The sequence below is a fragment of the Petaurus breviceps genome, unplaced genomic scaffold, assembly GCF_028583685.1.
Source record: "Petaurus breviceps papuanus isolate PSGF00001 unplaced genomic scaffold, PetGlider_PUasm1.0 91041, whole genome shotgun sequence".
Lineage (NCBI taxonomy): Eukaryota > Metazoa > Chordata > Mammalia > Diprotodontia > Petauridae > Petaurus > Petaurus breviceps.
Genome location: NW_027187400.1, coordinates 29,429,312 through 29,451,267, shown reverse-complemented (window position 1 = coordinate 29,451,267; position 21,956 = coordinate 29,429,312). Strand labels below are relative to the sequence as shown.

General features: G+C 44.9%; 2 protein-coding genes and 1 long non-coding RNA gene across 3 annotated transcripts in view; 1 reads left to right on the top strand and 2 right to left on the bottom strand.

Annotated features, from left to right (window-relative positions):
• Positions 1 to 77: 77 nt before the first annotated feature.
• Positions 78 to 12,487, bottom strand: RPL22 (ribosomal protein L22). Its single transcript, XM_069078504.1, has 4 exons — positions 12,331 to 12,487; positions 9,560 to 9,664; positions 2,420 to 2,544; positions 78 to 278 (listed from the first exon to the last, which is right to left on the bottom strand). The coding sequence occupies exons 1-4, from the start codon at positions 12,340 to 12,342 to the stop codon at positions 134 to 136; spliced, it is 387 nt and encodes a 128-aa protein (XP_068934605.1). The 5' UTR covers positions 12,343 to 12,487; the 3' UTR covers positions 78 to 133.
• A 2,955-nt stretch (positions 12,488 to 15,442) lies between these two features.
• Positions 15,443 to 21,956, bottom strand: part of LOC138154057 (uncharacterized) — a 7,799-nt gene continuing 1,285 nt past the window's right edge. Inside the window, exon 2 of the long non-coding RNA XR_011166544.1 lies at positions 15,443 to 15,803. This is a non-coding gene — a long non-coding RNA (uncharacterized lncRNA). The remainder of the gene's footprint in view (positions 15,804 to 21,956) is intronic.
• The window catches only part of RNF207 (ring finger protein 207), a 19,756-nt gene continuing 16,545 nt past the window's right edge, over positions 18,746 to 21,956 (top strand). Inside the window, 2 exon segments of the mRNA XM_069078503.1 lie at positions 18,746 to 21,147; positions 21,624 to 21,814. Of these exon segments, the coding sequence (XP_068934604.1) occupies positions 21,624 to 21,814 (191 nt within the window). The 5' untranslated portion in view covers positions 18,746 to 21,147.

Here is a 21,956-nt window from a genome sequence, read left to right as displayed (position 1 = left end):
GCCCAACCAAAGCCCTTTCCAATTGTTTCCAGTATCCTGTACAATCCACAGTGCAGAAAGACAAGGATAGCCACCACTTTGGTTCAAGTTTTATTCAAGATCATATACAAAACGTTTCCAGACCCAAGAGGGTTTAATCCTCCTCCTCTTCCTCCTCTTCGTCCTGGTTGATCTGGAAGTACCGTAATTCGTAACTCTCCTTGCTATTGGCCACCACCCGAAGCCAATCGCGAAGATTGTTCTTCTTTAAGTATTTCTTTGTCAGGTACTTCAAATACCTGCAGAGAGAGGATGTTCAGTGACTAGGCTGCCACACAGCAGGTCACACAAGAGGCAGTCGAGGGCTCCCCTTCATCACCACACTCACCACCTAGGCCAACAGCCAGGTCTAAGTCTTGACATCTGCCCTGCCCTTCGTGGAAAGCAGACAGTCTGAAGGCCCAAGTAAGGGGCCAAACCAGACTGCAGCATCAGGAGTCCTCAACGAGAGTACCAGTAGTTCAATTACCAACAGATATGAGACTAAATAGACACAAAGGGGCCCTCTCACAGGGAGTAGCTATGATATGGCTCTCAGAGACTGCTGGGAGATGTCACAATCTCAAGTTAATGGGCGAGTACCCAATGTTAATGTCTTTAATTTATATATAGCCCTCTTTTCCAAAGAGCTCCAAGTGATGCAGCTCCTCGCCCTTACTCTCAATCTTACATTTCCTAAACAATCACATTCGGATCCTCTCTGAAGGCCAGAACCCTGGCATGATACTCCTATCTTTTGGGAGTTAAATTTATTTGGGAGTTTCAATTAGTTTTTGTTCCACCAGTGGCCAAATAAGTCACTATCACTCTGCATATCCCTGGTGTTTATCTTGCCTTTTAAGTTAAGTCTCTTTAAAGGTAGTAACTGGCTTTCAAGGTCTTAACCATTACAATGCAAAAAGGCTCTGCGGTCATTTTAATGAGTTATCTTATGACAGGACTCGGGTCCTTAGCCTTATGCTATGACTCTGTCCCCCATTGTTTGATGACAGCTCCTTCAATTTGTGTTAAGTCCCCAAAGGTCACTGGAATAAAGGATTATTTAGAAGAAGGTGAAAAAGAAAATCAACCACCCAGCTAAGAAAAACAAAAACTCTGTGAAATGTTACTCTATCACCCAATTAAGTTCCTGATTGGAAACAATGAACAGTCACACAGTTGTCTTAGCTCCAGGGGACTGTATTTCACTGCTCCAAATCCTCTTGCTGCTACCTTCTATATACTGGCAAGGCTCTTCCTGTCCTCTAACAGGGGGAGGAAAGGAAGGAATAATAATAATAAAAGGGCTAGAAAACAGAAAAGATCTTTCAAGAAACTGAGATGGTTACTAAGAAAAAAAAGATGCCAGAAAAGACCAAGAGCATGTGGAAGTGGCTATTAATGACTTTCCCCTCCCTCTCCACTACGGACAGAAACAAGCTGAGATGAGCTTAAAACGGAGGAGGAATCAGCTGAGATCTAAGGCAGGGCATTACACATTGAAGGACTGAGGGAAGTCTCCAGACTCTCTCCATGACACTCTAAGGGCACTGAAGAGCGATACTCTGCAGATCCACCATTCTGGAAGAACTTCTGCACAGCTCACTGAGAAGAAGCAGGCGACAGGGACGAAAAGCCCTGCGGTTTCCTCGGCCTGTGTTTCTATGTACTGTTCTTTCAGAACAAACACAGGGGAGTCCCTGAATCCAGGTGGGTGGCTGACTTTATTTGAGTGAAAAGGAAAGCCGTTAGCCTGACAAAGCTGGAGATGAAAAGAAAACTGAAGACCTTCCTACTTAGCATTCAGAAAGAAAATATCAACCCAATGTAACCAAGTAACTGGTGCCCCTGAAACAGCAAAAAACAAATGTTCCTTTCATCCGGGAGACAGACATATTTCAGGAGGCATCAAACGTAAAGATACATTTTAAAACTCTGCTGTGCTAGTCCCCTTAAGGCTCTCAATGAACACCAGCTTCATATGATTAGACTCAGGGCAAATTTATTATCACTGAGATTCAGTTTAAGGATTAAAGATGAATCCTAAACCACTTCAATTTGCCCAGAAACACTTTGGGGAAAGGTTTCCTTTCCAACGAAAGTGCTAAGAAGGCCACCTGCTAGCTCTCCAGGAGACCACGTGTGTTTACCAAGTCTCCCTTACAAACTGCGGTGCAGCTCCCTTTGTTTAGAAGTCACTATTTATGTGTGCCTTCACAGACCCAGCGAGGTGGGCACCCAGGTGCAGTAGCTAATCTGACAGGTGAAAAACTGCACTTCGGAGATGAAGCGCTCATGGGGGAGCTGCAAGTCCAAGGCAGGGGATGTCCTCTGGCCCCAGCACTTCAGCTCCCGCCCCTTGCGCAGCCCGCTGCCAGGTGCCCCTCCCTCACCCTCTCACCTTTTAGAAAAAGGCACTTCTGACGTCACGGTGATCTTGCTCTTACTTCTCTCAATGGTCACAACTCCGCCCCCGAGGTTGCCGGCCTTTCCATTCACTTTGATTCGCTCTTGTAAAAACTGTTCCTGTCAAAAGAAGAGAGGGCTTGAGGAGGGCGCCTGGCCACACAGCAGGCTCACCCCAGGACCTACTATTTCAGTTCTTTCTCTGGATTCCAAATGCAAGGAAAACATATCCATAAGGGAACTGGGATGCCCCTGGCTTTTCCAAAATAAATGACTATCAGTAATCAGATGAAGTGCTAGGACCCAAAAAGTAGAACAATTATGGCCATAAAGGCACATTTACAAAAAAAACTGAACTTAGAACTTCTGGTATAATCTGTAGCTAAAATAACACAACCAATGGTACTGAGATTACTCTTGCTACGTCCTTAGGATTCCCCCTCCTAGGAGGTAGGGGAGAGGAAGGACACAGAGAAATCAGAAGGGAAGCACCACCAGGCCACTGATGAGGGCCACTCATGACACGGAGATCTGCAATTACAATCTAACCTGCAAACTGTGCCATCAGCTTTCATCTACATTCAGTGGGCACAGAACTGGTGTCCACGCACTGTACTTCAGTTGTCTAAGAAAGGCCCTGATAAGAAATTGCCCTTTTTTTTTTTCCTGATAAGAAAATTGAAGAGGTTCGTGCATCCTGAGCCTGGGGCCATGATCTACTGTGCTGGTCTGGGAGGAAAACTCACAGCAAGACAACCATCACAGATCCATGAAGTAGAAGAAAGGGAAGGAGTGATCTTTCATGACAACAAAGAAAAGCTGTCATCCTTTACAAGGCAACACAGACAAAACGATACAGTACAGGATACATGAGGTGTTGAGGGCATTGCATTAGAACAGCACTGATGCTAAAATGAGGGCAAGCGAAGAACGAGCCACTTAGCAGCAAGAGCCAAAGAAGCACTAGGCTGGCTGGAAACTGCGAAGCACCCTAATGGAAGGTAACGGGATGGAGCTCAAGCAAAGCAGTAAGGCCACACAAGAGGGCTGGGAACACCAGAATTAAAACTGTGCTGAGAAGGTAATGTGGGTGGAAGCAATAGGGTAATGATGTTCAAAAACGAACATCAGCAGTTCAAATAATACTAGGCAGCTTTAAGATAGCCCTTTAAAGTCCACCCAGTGCTTTACGAATTCTTTTTTATTTTATAGAGCAATAACTCCAATCCCAGAGAAGGGAGTGGCCGAGAATGCTGTGGGTGCACAAGCTATCACTTAAATGACATGAGGACCAGAAAGCAAGGAAAGGACACAGATGAATCCCAAATGCTGAAGGAAGCAGATGAATCGATGATCAGGTCCTCCAGGAAGAGCATCAGAATTCTGAGTAAAAATGAGCTACTATGGTTGCCAAGGAAAGATGGTCCTGGTATGTTAAGGCCCACATGCCAACAAAAAGGATCATTTTGTTTTATAAACTATGGAGGGTGAATCAAAGAGAGACGGAACCACAGGCAAAGATGGATAGAATGGAGACAAGAAAGGTGTGCTCAGCTTTTGTTTAGTTTCTATTTTCTCTGCCAAAGAGAAAAGTCAGAACAAAAATAGTTAGCAAAGTTGATTACACAAATAAAGAGATAGGAAAAAAAATCACATCAGTCATACTACAAGTTTAAGTCACCTAAAATTCAACCTCCAGCCTAGGAAATTAGAGAGGATGTGATTTCCAAACCACCATCAGGTAGAGAAAAAGCAAACATTGTTCTAATTACCAAAAAATAAGAGCAAGACTGAACCCTGCAAAGTATCATTAATTCCGGGTCAGATCCTGAAACATCACCAGGAAGAGCAGCTAGTTTCATCAGGAGCAGGTCATGCCAATGCTCCTCTTACTAGACTGAAAGAGAGAGAATGACCGATTTCAGGAAAGTATCTGAAAAAGTCCCTTGTGTTACCTTCACATACTTGTGGAAAGATGAAGGTTAAAGCACGGTACAAGTACTGGCCGAAGGCCTGGAACAAAGATGGTCATTAAGAGTTTGATATCTATATGGCTGTCTAGTGTCTAGGAATATCTTGGGGATATGACATCATTTTTTATCAATGACTTAAATGATGCTCCTCACATTTCCAAATGACATGCAGCTGAAGGGTTCAGTTAAACATAAGAGATGACAGAAGGGAATGCACCATTAAGAGCTCAACAGGCCAAAAGGCCTGCTAGGTAGCAGGCAATGGCAGACACTGGGATTTTAAAAATCAACTCACAAATGAAAGAAAGGCTAAGCATGACTGTGTCTATCATTCATCTGAAAAAAACTGTGGGGCTTCAGCAGGAATCAGAGGCAGGGTTAGTGGTCAACAATACACTAACGGATGCTCAGGACAGATGCAGTCCAAGCAGCATAGCACACATCAGCGTGTCTGCAATGCTTCTCCCCAGCATCTCCACCAAGAGGGAAGACAGCAAGACAACTGTAATGTCATGCCAAGGAAAGGCAACTTCCCAAGGTTCAGAATACCAGCATAGGCGCTCTCCATTTTATTCAGTGACCAACCAAGAACAGAGAAGATCAAAACATGACATCATTCAAAATACAGCATTTACTAAGCGTGATTAAATAATCTCCAAGGACCTTCCATTCATTCAATCAGTTACAAAGTCCCTGGTCTAAATACTTCTCCACCCCTAGGCTATACCTTCATTTAGTCCACCACAAAGCCCCTCTTCTCAAATGGAGATTAGTTTCCAAACATAAGTAAAGTACCTTCATTTGTCAATCACAGAGCACAAAAAGGTCAAAAGTTCCCCACCCCTGGATCACAATTGAATCTACCCCAGAGTTACAACAAGTCCAAGCACAGCACTTAATACCCAAATGGAGGTCTTTTCTTCATCTTGACACGAGGCAAGTTCTCAGCAATCTTAGTTCCTGGGGAGACAAGGCTTAGCAAGGCCACAAGATAAATTGCCAGTCCCTTCATTAATTCATCCTCTGTAGAACAGTCCTAGAACCCCTGAAAACGTTAGCAAAACCCTCTCCCAGGATTTCTGTAAACATACAACAAGAAAATCCTTCTTCAGGGCTTCTGAACCAACAGAAAGGTTCCCAGACCCCTGCAACAACAGCACTGTCCTTCACCAGTGGACAGTATTCACTCTCTGTCTGCAGGACAGTCTCAGGGCTTCTTAACCAAAAGCCAGGTTCCAGGACTTCTTCAACAACAGGACAGTCTTTCACCAGTGGACAAATCTGGCAAAATAACATCAAAACAGACAGACAAAGTACCAGCAAAACAGCCATGTCTCCTCAGTCCTTGGCAGCTCAGGGGGCAGGTTTCAAAAGTCCAGGGCAATTCAAAGCGGCCACCAGCAATTCTCTTAGTCTCTCTCTCTCCACGAGGTGCTGCTTCCAAAAAAGTCCTTCTGCCTCTCCCTGGTCTCTCCAAATCTACGTCACCAGCTCCTCCCAGTTCAGGACTTTCTTTTCACATCAACAAGTTCATCCCACAGGTGGGATTAACAAGCTCTGGGTTTTAATTCAATCAGTTTGAAAACCAAGCCAATACAGGGGAATCTTTAATTGCCATTACTATCACAACAACATGCACACAAGTAAATAGATACCAAGTACATATAAAGTAATGCAAAGTAAGAGGGAGAAAATATTAACAACTGGGAGGGGGAGGAGGAATCAGGAAAGACCTCGGATAGGAAACAGCACCTGAATTTGCACTTTAAAGAAAGCTAGGGATTGCCTGAGGCAGAGGTAAAGAAGGAAGGGAGGGAGGGAAGGAAGAAAACAAGCAATATTAAGCACCCACTACATGCCGGGCACAGTGCTAAACCTCATTTGATCCTCACAACAACCCTGGAAGGCAGGTGTATCCCCATCATACAGACAAAGAAAGAGAGGCAGGCAGAGGTTAAGTGACTTGCCCAGGGTCACACAATTAATAAAATAATAACAAGACAGTTAATAAATGTCTGAGGCTGGAAATGAATCACAATCATTCTGACTCCAGGCCCAGTACTCTGTCCACTGAGCCTCCCAGCTGGTGGGAGAGTGCATTCCAGGAATGGAGGCAGCCTGTACAAAAATATGGGGGTCAGAGATGGAGTACTGTGTAAATGGAACAGATGACAAGCCAATCTGAATAGAATGTCTGTGTGTAAAAAGAAGTGACAGAAAATAAATCTAGAAAGATGGTAGGTGGGCTGAAAAGCTGAGGAGTTCATGGCTTTTTTCCTAGAGGCAACAAGTCCATGGGCTTTTCAGATTGGGGGGGGGGGGATGAGAAGACAGGAAGGAACAGGTCAGGTCTGTTACAGGAAAATCCAGTGGGTATTTGTGTAAAAGATGGCTTGCAGCAGTGAAGAGGCCGAAGACAAGAGATACCAAACACGTGGCCAATACAATAATCTAGGCAAGTGAGATGACACCCTGAACTAACCTGTGGGAGCAGAGAAAGGACAGATTTGGGAAATGTTGGAAGCCTGTCAGTTGATAGGATGAGAGCTAAGAATAGGGAAGGGGGACAAAGGATGAAGGAAGAGTTTAGGATGATTCTGATGTTGCAAACCTGAGGTCATTTGAAGAATGGTACTTTAGACAGAAACAGAAAAATCAGGTGGATGGAGGATGGGTTTAGGAAGAAATTTATCTTGTTTTAGATACATTGATTTTGAGTTATCGACAGTCAATCTCTCTACAGGTGAACTTGTGCAACAGGTAGTTAGTATTTCAAGACCAGAGTGTAGGAAAAAAGTTAGGCTAGAAGTATAGATTTGGAAATCATCTGTATAGTGTAATTACTGAATATGAGGAAGCTAATGTGCTCACTGAGAGCACAGAAAGACAATGGGAGGGGCAGGGGAAGAGATGTCCAGAAAGATAATAATATAGCAAAGGAAACTGAGGATGGGTCAGACCCATAGGAAAGCCAAGGTACAGACAACAGCATCACAAAAGTCCAGGGCAAAGAAAATGGTCAACAGTGACAAAAACTACAGCTGTGTCAAGTAAATTGAGAAAAGGTTATTAGAGAAAGCAGTTTTCATCAAGTGATGGAATGGGAAGGCATACCAGAGAAGGTAAGGAAATGGAGGCAAGGAGTACACACTTGCCTTCATAGGAATCTGGCCAAGTGAAGTAAAGTCTTCTCAAGTATGGAGAAGACCAGGTTATATCTGGAGAAAGGAAAAAGCCAAGGGATAAAGATGAAAAATAAGAAAAAGAATGAATGACTTGGGGAAAGGATCAGAAGTACAAGTGAAAGGGTTGATCTTAACAAGGGGAAAAGAACATTTCATCAGAGACTAGAGAAAAAAAATCAGGGAAAGGCAAGGAGAGCTTTTGAGGAACAAGAAAGGAAAAAGCATACTTATGAGGGTCAGCCTCCATTTCCTCATTAAAGCAGGAAGGCAAGGCCTTCTGCTGAGAACACAGAAGGATGGGGAGAGAAGGGCAGACAGAGCACTGCCTCAGTGGAGTATGACAGAATTCACCAGGGAAAAATTCAAGCACTGCCATGCAGAAGCAGTGAGGACTAGCTGAAATTGGACCTGGAAAAAGGAATCTCTGCTTGTTCTTCATGATCCCAGAAGGCACAACCAGGCAACTGTGTATGATGTGATGGGGTGGTAGGAGGACAGAGGGGTAAGGAAGAGGGCAGCAGACAAGGCAGATTTCAGCTGGAGAAAAGAGAAAATGCTAACAATTACGCCTAAAAATGGAATGGGCTGTCTATAAAGTTCATGTTGAAACAGGTCAAATATTCAGAAGTGAAAGGATTCTTAATCCTTCTAGCTGGATCCCCATTTGACAGCTGACAAGTTGGAAGGGTCGTACTGAGGACTTAGGAGGACCAAATGTGGCCTCAAGGTCGCAGGTTCCCCACCCCTACCCTAGAAACTAGTGACTTGCCCAAGGTTACAGAAGTGATAACCAGGAGAGTGAGGGTTTAAATCCAAGCATCGAAGGCCAAACCCAATGTTCCTTCACACTGTACCTCTACTTCCCTCACTGTTAAGTCTCCAAATTAGACTGGATGCCCACTTGTCTGGACAGTGTAGAGATTTTTGTTGTGGTACGGGTTAGATGAAATGGGTTATAGACTCAGACCTTCTACAAAGTACAAGGAACTATGTCAACTGTGTTCTATAAAGCACTATTTTAAAATAGGTAAACCTACAGTTAAGGATTGGGATTTTTTTTTTTTTACAAATACTTTTGTTCTAATAGTTTTGATTTCAACACTAGTTGACTTCCCTGAGATTATCTGGTGAGGCAAGGATAAAAAAGGACATGGGGGGTAGGGGGAAGAAGATGATATTGGGAAATCTTCTCCATACAGTATATGCATGAGCTCTCCTCACCAGCAGGTGCTGAAAGCAAAGAGACACCAAGGAACTGACCGGCAGCCTCACAAAGCCCAAGTGGATTAATTTCTGCATGGATTTCATTTGCCTAGGTTTCCATGGGGAAAACAGCAAAGCAGAGAGGCAATAAATTAGTACCTGAAAGAAGCTAGCTCAAAAACACTTTACACCAAAGATGATAATGGTACTTTGATTCAGAAGATGCCAAAATGCATCCAAAAGCTAAAGACAAATCAACAAAAACAGTGAACTTTCCAAAGGCTAGCTCAGAGCATCTCCATGTCATTGTTCGGTTGTTTTTCAGTCATGTCTGACCCCAAGTGGGGTTTTCTTGGCAAAGATCCTGGAGTGGCATGCCATTTCCTTCTCTATCTCATGTTATAGATGAAGAAACTGAGGTAAACAGGGTTAAGTGTCTTGCCCAGGGTCACACAGCTAGTGTCTGAGGCCAGATCCATCAGGAAGATGAGTCTTCCTGACTCCCAGCCTGGCAGTCTAATCACTTTGTCTCCACACCTGAGATGCTAACCCTATGATAAGCCTCAAAATCATCACCTCCAGAAAACCCAAATCCAGAAATTAGCTACTGAAACACCTTGCTTCCCATCTTAAAAAAAAAAAAATTTGTTTAGTCATTAAGATACTTGTTGCTTCTTAAGTCATTTCCAGAATGCAACTCACACCTATACTTACATACTAAGGCAAAGAGTTTATTATAGTTAAGGAATGAACAGCTTTGGGAATATAACTTACGAAATTAGCTGCATCCATAATCCCATCTTCCACAGGATGGGTACAATCCAGGGTAAATTTGAGGACTTGCTTCTTTTTTTTGCCGCCCTTCATCACAGATTTCTTCTACAGAAAAACAAATACTGTCTGTGAGTGGCTAAAACCAAAATACATTTGCAAATATAAAAAAAAATACAAACTCAAAAGCAAAAACAAAATCCCCCAAACTGAAGGTAGTGAAGCAGTAACTGGTTCCTCCGATCTCAAGTTCTGCAAAAGAGGATGGTTATTTCTTACCAAGAAGCTGAGGGAGTTATGTGCCTGAGTTAAGAACCCATTCTTTTTTTTTTTAATTTTTCCTTTGTTTTTGGAGGGGGGGAGGGTAAGGCAATTGGGGTTAAGTGACTTGTCCAAGGTCACATGGCTAGTATTAAGTGTCTGAGGCTGGATTTGAACTCAGGTCCTCCTGACTCCAGGGCCAGTACTCTATTCACCGCACCCCCTAGCCATCCCTAAGAACCCATTCTTGAACTTAATTTTACCATGTATACTTTGGATACTGAGTTGTGGGAAAGTGCTATTTCTGAGACCTCATGACTGTGGCTGCTCCTCCTCCTACCTTGGTGATGGAGTTCTGAGATTGCAGCAACCTGCTACTGTATTCCCACATTCCATGAACTGAGAGATCTCTCCCTCTTTGAATCTGGTCACTGTTTAACTTCCTCCTATATGTAATAATTTCCTAATGTGTATATTGTTGATGTCTACCTGGTTCTGTCACCCCACTCATCACTCCCACTTGGCTATAACCTCTAAAGGGCAGGGCCTATCCCTTTTGTATCTTTAAATCTCCAGTGAGTAGCACATAGTAGGGACTGACCAATTTTGCAACTGAGAAGTAGATTTTTATATTTTTATCTCCAATAACCTTCTTAAAGACATTTTACCTTTTAAAGGGGGTTAATCTTTAATCAGGAGTCCCCTAAGCAACCAATAATAGTATTCCCCCCCCAAAAAAAAACACACACTCCAATTACTCAACAAAAAACATTTGAAGTAGAAACTTAGCAAGGCTGAAAGACTAAGGAAAACATTCTTTCCCTAGGCTCCCTACAGTGATGATAGCTAATATTTATACAGCGATTACTTTGTGCCAGGGACTATAGGAAGGGCTTCACAATGATCATGTCATGTGATCTTCACTCCAACCCTAGGTGGTGTTATTACCTCCCTTTTACAGATCAGGTTAGGGCAGAGGATAACACTCTCCACAAAATTAGGCCGTTCCTCAATGACACTTAGTCATCATAGTGCTTACAGATGCTCTTCTAGAACACCCAAATGTTATAAAGAACTCAAAGGAGCCTATTCCAAATCCCCATTGGATCTGCAGAGGAAAAACAGGATAGGAGAGGGTGAGTGCCCTGCCTGTCACATGACTATTAAGTGACAGAGGCAAAGACTAGAGCCCATGGCTTCAGAGGACAAGTCTGGTACCTATCAACTCTTCACTGCTGCAGTCATCACAAAACTGATGATTTTCTTTTAAAATTTCCAATCAAAAAACAGTTGGGTCTTACTACTCTAGTCTGAGAGTATTAAAGTACTAGAGACCCTACCAACAAGAAACTTAAGTCCCCTCCAATCACTATGGCTTCCAAAGAAAAGGGACCACGCATGTGCACTGGCTCATCAAATCCGTGATGGGCTCTGGGAGATACAAAACTGACCCAAACACAGCCCCTGCCCTCAGGAAGTTTACAGGTTAAAACATAAGTATGGCAAAGGCAAGGCAGTGTTCCCAGGGACACACCACAAAGCATCCCCCAAGTCTGAAGGAGGAATTCTGGTTATGGTGCAGAGTAACGGGAAAGGAGGAAGGTGGTACCACAGAGCAGCCAGAAGGGATGGGGAAAGGCTGGGGAAATCCCACCAGACATGGCAGGTGGGGCTGCAGCTCAGTCCCGAGTCCAGGAGTCTCGCTTGGGGTCACGAGTCGAGACCTGAACCCAGCTCTTCCAGGCTGGTTCTCTAGCCACACCAGGGTTCACTTGGGAGTCATAAAGGAAGGGCCAAGTGGTAAACCCCTTAATAAGTGAGAGCAGAAGCCACACGAGCTTCGAGTCCAGGAACGACAGAAGCTCGAGGCTTCACGTGCTTTCCAGGCCGCACAACTTCATTCCATCCCGAGACACGACCGCCACCATCGGGGCAGTCATCATCCCCATTTTACAGAGACGGAAACTGAGGCTCGGACAAGTTCGGCGACCCGCCCCGGGGGCTGGTGGGAACCTCGGACCCCAAATCCAGCCCCAGAACCCGTCCAGAGGGCGCAGGGGCGGCGGTGCCAGGCCGTGACCCCCAGCTCACCGTCCCCCGGCTTTCGAAGAAGTAAACTAAGGCCCAGGGAGCGGAGGCTAAGGCCGGCCGGCCGGCGCGGCCCTCAGGCCACACCCGGGACAGGAAGCCTGGCGTAGGGAGCGGGCAGCCCCAGCTCCGGCGGGGCCCCGTGGGGCCGGACCCGAGGCGGTGCCCCCGGGCAGCGGCCCCCAAGGCCGCCCCGAGCCCCTTGGGGCGCCAGGCCCCGGCCTCGGCCTCCTCCTCGAGCAACGTGCAGCAGCCGGGCCCGGCCGAGGCGGAAGAAGAGGCGGCCGCGGCGGCTAGGCCCTGCCCCGATCCCCCTCCCCACCCCTCACCCGGCCCGGGCTCGGGTCGGACCGGAGCCCCCCGAGCCCAGGAAGGAGCGCGGGGCGAACCCGCAGGGAAGGCCGCGCACGGAGCGCGATACTAACCACGGGCGCCATGGCGATCGAGGAGCCAGAAAGGGACCTACGAGCACCGCGCAGGCGCAAAACCCTCCGCGAGCACGCCCGGAACGCAGACTCCAGGCACGGTCAATCCCTCAGTCACGCCCCTGGATCGCCAGGGCTTCCTCCCCGGCCTCGGCGATCGGGGAGCGATTAATGTCACCTGGAATATCTACCTCCCGCCTTCCTTCCGCCGCCGGGAAGCCGGCACATTCCATTGGAGGAGGAACGGAAGGGGGGAAACCGGGCTAGTGGACTCTTCCATGAAGAACGCGAGGGAACTCCCAAAAGAACCAGGAAAGGCTCCTCCCCCCCCTCTTCTTTGCAAGACTACTTTGTAGAGTTTCTATTTATGGACTTGTAAACCTAGATCCCTGGTTAAAAAGGAAGCCCCTTGAAGGCAGAGACTGTTTCTTCTCTGAAGCCACGAGGGCTCACACTCCCTAGCTGGCTGACCCACGACAGCTCGTCTAACCCCTCCGGGCCTCCGTTGTTTTCTCTGTAAAATGGGAGTAATACGAGCTGCCACCTCCCAGAGTTGCTGAGAAAATCAGATGAGCTAACAGCATGGACAGTGCTCTGCGAATCTTAAAGCTCTCTACAAATCAACTGATTCATTTATTGATTCAATTAATCAATTTCCTAAGCTCCCATTGTGTGTCCGGGCAGCTAGATGGTGAAGCGACTTGGAGTCTGAAAGACTCCTCTTCCTGCGTTCGAATCCAGCCTCAGATGCTTGCTAGCTGGGTGATCCTGGGCAAGTCCCTTCACCCTGCTTGCCTCAGTTTCCTCATCAGTAAAATGACCCGGAGAAGGAAATGGCAAACTGCTCCAGTATCTTTGCCAAGAAAACCCCAAATGGGGTCATAAGGAGTCACAAAGGGCTGAACAACAACAGCATGATGTGCCAGGCACAGTGTCAGGTGCTGAAGATACAAAAAAAAAAAGGCAAAAATGGATCTCCCCTCCCTAACAACAGGCAAATGACTAGACACAAGATAGAGGCAGCTGGGTGGCATGGTGTGTAGAGCAGTGGCTCTGAAGTCAGGAGGACCTGAGTTAAAATTTGGGCTCTGTTAGCTTTGTGACCCTGGGCAAGTCATTTAATTCCTATTACCTTGCTGTACCTCCCCCCCAGAAAAAGAGAAAATCAAGATAACTTGGGAGGAGCAACTGGGGAAGATGAGGAAGGGGCTCCTGCAGAAGGTGGTACTTGAGCTGAAACTTGAAAGAACCAGGGATGTCTAGAGGAAGAGGTAAGGAAAGAGAGCATTTGAGGGATGAGGAACTTGACTGCCCGTGCAAAGACAACTGATGGAAAGAACAGTAAATAGGTCTGTATTGCTCCTGAGGAGAGTAAAATGTGAGAAAGGGGTCAGGTTGTGAGAGCCTTGTGAATTCCTTGACCACCACCAACCCAAAGGCTTAGTCTCAGACACTTCCTAGCTGTGTGACCCTGGGTAAGTCACTTAACCTGCTATTTGCCTCAGTTTCCTCAGCTGTTAAATGGTAATAGTATCGAATGAGATGATATGTGTAAAGTTCTCTGTCTGACACATAGTATGCTTGTTCTTTCTTCCCCTTTTCCCCTCCCCTGAGCTCAAGCATTAGCTACCACCAGAAGCCATTACAGATTTCTGTTCTTCATATTCTGACCAAGCTTAAATTACTTTGTGTTTACTGAGCAGGTATTTTGTATTTCCTTATCTCTTTACAAGTAGATGTGGTAGAATGAGTAGAATGCAATTTCCAAGAGAGAGTAGGGACTGTTACATTTTTGTCTTATTATCACAGCACCGAGCACATAGTAGGCACTCAATAAATGTTTTTTTAATTGAATTGAAATGAATACCGCCAGGAATAGTAAACTAAAGACTTACATACAAAGTCATAGGGTTGTAGGCTTAGACACCATAGGGTCCAACCCCCCTCATTTTATGGATGAGGAAAATGGGGCCCAAAGAAGTTGTGTTTTCCAGGGTCACAGAGCTGTTGTTCAGTCATGCCAGTTGTGTCTGATTCTCTGTGACCCCATTTGGGGTTTTCTCAGCAAAGATACTGGAGAGGTTTGCCATTTCTTTCCCCAGCTCATTTTACAGATGAGGAAACTGAGGCAAACAAGGTTAAGGGACTTGACCTGGGTCACACAGCTAGTAAGTGTCTGAGGTCAGATTTGAACTCAGGAAGATAAATCTGCTTTATCCCAAGCCCAGTGCTCTATCTGCCTCACGACCTAAAAGGTATAATTTGAATCCGACTCTTCTTGGCTCTAAGGCCAAGGCAATCTCTGCTTCAAGGGAGGGGAACTAGGCCCTGATACCTTCTGTTCACTCCATGGACAACCTACCATCAAGCCCCACTCTCTATCCTGCAGACCAACAAGGTGTAGGATCCCATGAACTTCCAAATTCCCTTGCAACTCAAAGATTCCAGCAACCATGACATGTCACTTGGAGTATTAGATCCTTTACACATACATCAAATTTCATGAGAAATCTACAAATCAGAACAATATGCTCATTGACTATAATAATACAAATAAAAATAATCCTAAAATGGAGCCTAATGCAGACCTATTGAAATAACTGATCTTATCCCTGGAGAAGAGGCAGTTAGATGGTTCAGAGGATAGAGCACTGGGCTTGGAGTTCAAATCCAGCCTCAGACATGTATTAGCTGTGTGACCCTGGGTAAGTCACTTAACCTCTGTTATCCACTAGAGAAGGAAATGGCAAGCCACTCCAGTATCTTTGCCAAGAAAACCCCCATAGACTGTGGTCCATGTGATGATGAAGAGTCAGACACAACTAAACAATTAAACAACAACATTCCTGGAGAAAAGATAAGAAAATGTACCGGCCTGTTTTCAGTAGAAAAGGGAGTCAGACAGGTGGGGAGTGTCCAATGCACACAAGGCCTCTGAGTCAACTGTTTTTTTAGATAGTAAGGCTTATTGATGTTGGGAGCAGAAGAGGAAATATAACAATGGAAGAAGGACGAAGGACTTATGTGTGGAAGGAAGACTTATGAATAAGGAGGATAGAAATGATACGGAATTAAAATGAAGCCATCAACAAAATTTCTTACTTTCTAAAAAGGAGTTATTAAACCATGTTTAATAGAAGCAAGATAGAGGTGGAGGATGGAAGGTGGGGGTCCCCACTCAGGAGGTTCTAAAATGAAACCAATCTATCGCCATTGGAAAGAGACTTACTAGGACAACTTCCCAGTCTAGCGAAGTTACCCATGTCAGATGCCAGCAGGATCTGGAGACCAGGGGAATCCTGCCAGGCAAGCCAGAGAGGACGGGCTCCCAGGATGCGCTGAATCATAGCTTCCAGTGGTATTTGGTCATCATCATGACTTCATATTCGGGGAATCAGTCACCACAGCAGACGGGAGTCCTGTGATCGGAAATGGAAATGTGCTCCATAGGTCTTCCTTAGCTGTGCTGGGCTCTGGAGGAAGAGACAAATTTCTGTTCTCCTGTTCCAACCTGCAGCAGAGGTCACAAGCTAAAGGGTGATCAACCTTCATATGTGGCCCAGTGGGTGGAAATACTTGTGGTGCAGCAAACCTGAGGACAGAACTAACCTTTCATTCATTCAACAATCATTAAGTGCCTACTGTATACAGCACTATCCACTCTGAGTCAGTTAATCATCAAGCATTTAAACGGTTACTTGGTTACTTTATGGGCCAGGCACTATGCTAAGTGTTGGGCATACAAACACAGAAGCAAATCAAGGACTGCCTTCAAGGGACTTATATTCAAATGGTAAGATAACATGTACACATGTATCTATACACACATACACATCCACAATGTAGAAACAAGTTGACTTGAGAAGGGAAGACATTAACAGCTGGGGAAACCAGGAAGGTTTTTCTATAAAAGATAAGCTAACAGCAATACAATGAATGATCCAAGACGGCCCTGAAGGACTTATGTTGGAAAATGCTATCTACCTCCACAGAAAGAGCCAACAGAATCTGAATGCAGATTGAAGCAGACTTTTTTTTTACTGTATTTTTCTTGGTTTGTTTTAGTTTTTAGAATTTTGGGTCTGTTTTCTTTCAAAACACTGGAAATATGTTTTGCATGACTGCACATATATAATCTATATGAATTCACTTGCCTTCTCAAGGAGTAAAGGATAGAAAGAATTTGGAACTTGAAACTTTAAAAAAAAAAACAAATGTAAACAAATTAATAAAGACAAAAAATTAAAAAGAAAAAACAAATGTTAAAATTTTTGCATGTAATTGGAAAAAAAAGAAATATAAAACATTTTTCCAATTTATTTATTTATTTGTTGGTTTTCAACATTCATTTCCACAAGATTTTGAGTTACAAATTTTCTCCCCATCTCTCCCCTACCCTCCACCCCAAGAGAGCAAGCATACTGAATAGCCCTTCCCCCAGTCTGTTCTCTCTTATGTCCTCCCCCATCCATGTAAGGCAAGATGGATTTCTATACCCCATTGCCTGTATATCTTATTTCCTGGTTGCACATAAAAAACAATTTTTAACATTAAAACTTTTTTTTAAGATGATCTAAGTCTTACCAGAAAACAAGAATTCTAAGAAGCAGAAATAAGAGATCATGTCCATTCCAGGCATGAGACTTAGCCCAACCTATTCTGTACCCATTAATTCTCTCTTTTTTTATATTAATTTATTTTTAGTTTTCAACATTCACTTCCATAAGTTTTAAATTTTCTTCCCATTGTACCAGTTAATTCTCAAGGATGCTTTCCATGCTTTTTAAGGAAAAATGAGCCTGACCTGTGTGTGATAGATTGTGCTCCTAAGACAAGTAGACACATTTGCAATTTATTAAAGTCACTTTGATCAATGAATGAGTAAAGGATAAATTGGAGTAGGAAGAGGTTAGAAGGAGGAAGACCAATTAGGAGGCTGTCAAAATACTCCAACCCAGGGTTGATGAGGGCCTGCCCCAGGAGGGTGGTAGCTGTGCAAATAGAGAAAAAATAACATAGAGGAGAAATGTTGTACAGGGGGAAATGGCAAACTTGGCTATTGTCTGGATGTGTGAGGTTTTTTTAATTCATTTAAAACTTAAATACAAAATGAGAAAAGGAAAAAAAAACATTTCAATGTAAACAGAACATAAGAAAGAATTCAATATAAAACAATAAATTTCCATTTCAAACTTTCCTTTTTTAAAAAACCTATATAATAAATGCTACACATTGTTTTCAGTTACCCAGCTTTTTTTTTTTTCCTTTTGGAGGACAATTTTGGGGTTAAGTAACTTGCCCAAGGTTACACGGCTAGTATTTTTGTGTGGATGTTAAGTGTCTCAGGCTGGAACTGAACTCGGGTCCTCCCGACTCCAGGGCCAGCGCTTTACTCACTGCGCCACCTAGCCGCCCCTACCCAGCTTTTTTATACTTCCTTCTGTGCACTTTTTTCTCTTCTATGTGCTTTTATTTTTTTTTCCATCCCTCCCCACCCCATTCTAGGGAAGGCTACAATTAAATGTGAATATATACATACAGAGATACCTATAAACATACACATGTACATATGTGTACAGACAATACTGTGTATATTTCTACTTCTCCTCTCTTTCGCTGGAGGTAGACAGCGTCTTCATAGGTCTAAGTCTTTCCGTGTTTTTTTTCTAAATCAGCCAGCTTATCATTTCTTATAGCACAGTAGTATTCCATCACAATCACGTGCCACAACTTGTTGAACCGTTCCCCCATTGAAGGGGTAGGTAGGTGTAAGATAACTGGACATGTGAGATAAGTAAAATCAAGAACTGGAAAATGACTTTGAGGCTGTGAGCTTGAGTGAGTGGAAGGATGGCGGTGTCTCCTAGAATAGGCAATATTGGATGAGAGGTGTGTTTATTTCAGAGTTTTGTTTTAGGCATGTAAAGTTGGAGATACCTTCTAGACATGAAGTTAGAGAGGTCCCATAGGAAATTGACCAATCAGGACTGGAGTTCAGGAGAGAGACTTAGAGTCATTGGCATAGACATGGTCATTGAATTCGTGGGAGAGGATGAGGTCAGCAAGTGAGAGTGTAGAGAGAAAAGAGGAAAAGGCCCAGAACAAAGCCTTGGGGGAAAATCGATGGTTAGTGATGTCACTAGCAAAGGACACTGGGAAAGAGCAGAGTCAAGTAGGAAAGGAAGCAGGAGAGAGGGATAGCACAAAAACCCTGAAAGAAAAACATATCCAAGGAGGAGGAGATGGTCAATAAGGAGCTAAAGACAACAGAGGCCATGAATGTTTGCTGAGAAAAGGCCATTAGATTATTGGTAACTTTGGAAGAAGCAGTTTCAGTTGGATGCTGACATGTGAATATGGAGGGGTTAGAAATGAGAAAGCAGAAATGGAGGTACACAAGGAAGATGAGCTTTTCAAGGTTTTAGCAGAGGAGAGGAGAGAGAGAAGATGATTCTAATGCTCATGGTAGGATCTAGTGACCATTTTTCAGGATGAGGGAGACAGGTCATAGGCATCAGGGAGAAATGGAAAAATTGATTGATAGACTTAGCTCTTCTCCTCAATGCAAGGACCTAAAACAACTCCAAAAACTCAGGATAGAAAATGCCATCCACATCCATAAAAAGAAATATGGAGGGGCGGCCAGGTAGCACAGCGAGTAAGAGCACCGGCTCCAGTGTTGAGAAGACCTGGAGATTGAATCCCGGGCTCAGACACTTAGCACCCACCCAGAAACACCTGGCCATGTAACCTTGAGCAAGTTACTTAACCCCGATTGCTTAAAAAAAAAAAAAAAAAGAAATATGGAGTCTGAATGCATATCAAAGCATACTATTTGCTCTCTTTTTTTTAGTTTAGTTTTTTCTTTCTCGTGGTTCCTCCCATTTGTCCTAATTCTTCTATACAACATGACTAATGTGAAAATATGTTTAGTAAGAATGTATATGTAGAGCCTATATGTGGTTACACTCTGTCTTGGGGAGGATGGAGGGGAGGGAAGCAGAGAAAATTTTAAACTCAAAAGTTTATGGAAATGAATGTTGAAAACTAAAAATAAATTATTTTTTTTAAAGATTTGAGATATGGGAAGATGATATGGGGGGGGGGCAATCTGCTTGGCATGATAGGAGGTGCTGGGAGCAATATAGATGGATTGACTGGCTAACAGAAAGACCACCTCTCCATCAGAGCCTGAAGTAAAGAAGATACTGGGGGATGATGTCTGGGAGGGGGGTGGGGTGAGGTAAGGAGAGGGGAAGAAGAGGGAGCTTACATAGTCTGGGTCTTGGTAATATAGGAGATGAGAACCTGAGCTGAGAAAGGGAGAGAGGTGTGCTGTGGAAGACTTGAGGGAAGAAAAAGTCTGAAACATGGAGGGAAAGAGTTCCATAGAGATTCAATTACGCAAGAGTAAGAAGCATCGTCTTACTTTGGTGAGAGACTAGTTAAGATTAGAAAGCAAACTCTGGCATAGTCCTTCTGATTCAGCTCACCAAGCTTATTCAACGATCCAAGCCAGACATTAGCAATATAAAGGCAAAAGGGAATCATCTTCTGCCCTCAAGAAGCTCACATTCTACAGTAAGGCAAGGAATCGCATGCTGTATACAACATGCATATAGCTCAGGAAATACCAGGTATATATGAAGAAAATACAAAGTACTTTCGCAGGTGGTAGAAGAGGGACCTCTAATAACTTGGGTTGGTCAGGAACAGCCTTAGATGGTTCGTTACCCTTGATCTAAGCTTTAGGTGATGAAGTGGCAGAAATGTTAGTCTTAGAATAAGCAGTACCTAAATTCAAATCCACCTTCAGACACTTAACAGTTTGATCCTGGGCAAGTCACTTAACTACTGCCTGCCTTATTTTCATCTGTAAAATGGGGATAATAATAGTACATCTCCCAGGGTTATTGTTAGGACAAAATGAGATAATATTTGTAAACATTTCACAAACCTTGAAGTACTGTATGTAAATGCTAACTGTTATGAGCCCTGAAGGGAGCTAGGGCTTGAAAAGGAGGAGGTGAGGAGAGTTTTGCAGGCATGTGTGGCCAGCCTGTGCAAAGGCTGGGAGGGAGAGATGCAATATATTTTAAGTGGAATGACCACAGGTCTGTTTGCCAAGCAGGAAGGGTTCCAAGTATGGGCTTGAGGAGGAGGGGTAGCCAGAGGAAGGGCTTTGCAGACATTATTGGGAACAAGTCTTTACTCCCTGCACAATGGAACATGGCAATACAAGAGACCCAGGGAACCAGCTAACGGATTCCTGATAAGAGACTGGTAGGAGGGAGAGAGGTAGGAAAGAAGGTTTGGAATTTCTCGGGAAGCAAGAAGGGAGTGGATTGGTAAGAAAAGACTAAGGCTGGGTCAAACAATCCAGGGGTCCCAGCCAGACCAAAAGAGGAAAAGAGGATCACTCCCACTACATAGTATCAGAGTCGATACCTTGCCCAGAGCTCCCCCTTGGCCTCACCCCTCCGTGGGTCTATTCTCCCTGCCCAAAAGCAGTTCCCCCACCTCCGGCAGCCCCGCCCTACCTCAGGAATGGGCACTGTTTTCCAGCCCAGCCCCTGGCCTTGTGGAGAAAGGCCCTGATACACGCCCCTCCTCCTGCCAGCTGGAGAGGACAGAAACCGACCAAATTATCTCCCCCAGTAGGGGAAGCCTCTGGCTTCCGCGAAGAACCCGATGCCCTACTTTGAGCCTGTAGAGAACCTCTTCCAGCAGCCTCTCCCAGCCTGGTGAGCACTTTCCCCCAACACTAAGTAACTTCGCAGAGGTGGGAAAGTGCCCTGGGAACATCTGCGGAAGAAGGTAGGAGAGGAGCGTTAGCTTGCCTATCTCCTCACTCCCCACCCCTGCTTCAAATGCTTTGGGGGAACCGGACCCAAGGGAAATGATGAAAAAGTATCTCCTCATTTACGCAGAAATTCAATCCATTCTTGACCTCTCGTGGGCCGTAGGCTCCAGGAATCTCTCCCGGTTCTCCAGAAGTTTCAGGGTTCCAGCGGTGTCCACGGCCCAGGTGGGAGGGAGCCAATAGGGGAAGGTTGTTTTTGCCCAGGGCACCAGGATCCCTAGATCTAAGGTCGATTCTCTCCCTTAACCCTCGTCGCTGAGCCGCAAAGATTACAGGATGCCCTCTGGGCCTTCCATGTTACTCCCACCATCCCTATGACCCCAGGCAGTTGTCCTCGGAAGCAGAGGTCAGCATACAGGGAGGCAGACTTGACTCTGCTTTCCCCTGTACCTCCTCCTCTCCACCCAATCCACCTCCCAATTCCCAGCAGATGTCGGGTGAAATCTTTTCGCCTCTGGAGAGCCTCGCTGCCCTGGACGCCTCAAATGGCCACCCTCTCGTCTGCTTCCTGTGCCACGAGCAGTATGAGCGCCCGTGCCTGCTAGACTGTTATCACAACTTCTGCGCCAGCTGCCTGCGGGGCCGCGCCGTCGACGGTCGTCTACCCTGCCCGCTTTGTGGGTGAGGAGTGCGTCCTCTGGTGGGACGGCAGCCTGGGTCAAAGCCAGACCCAATTCGGGTCGCTTTGCGCTATCAGGAATCCGAGAAAAAAAACGAGTCTGAGACCAGCACTCCTTAGCTAGGGATGGGTCTGCAGGGGAGG

Bases quoted from the DNA above. Each gene is read 5' to 3' on its own strand.
- RPL22 (XM_069078504.1), bottom strand. The intron at 2,545-9,559 runs GTAAGTTATATT...TTCTTTTGACAG, and splicing joins TTATGGATGCAGCTAATTTC to GAACAGTTTTTACAAGAGCG. The intron at 279-2,419 runs GTGAGAGGGTGA...CTCTCTCTGCAG, and splicing joins GAAGTGCCTTTTTCTAAAAG to GTATTTGAAGTACCTGACAA.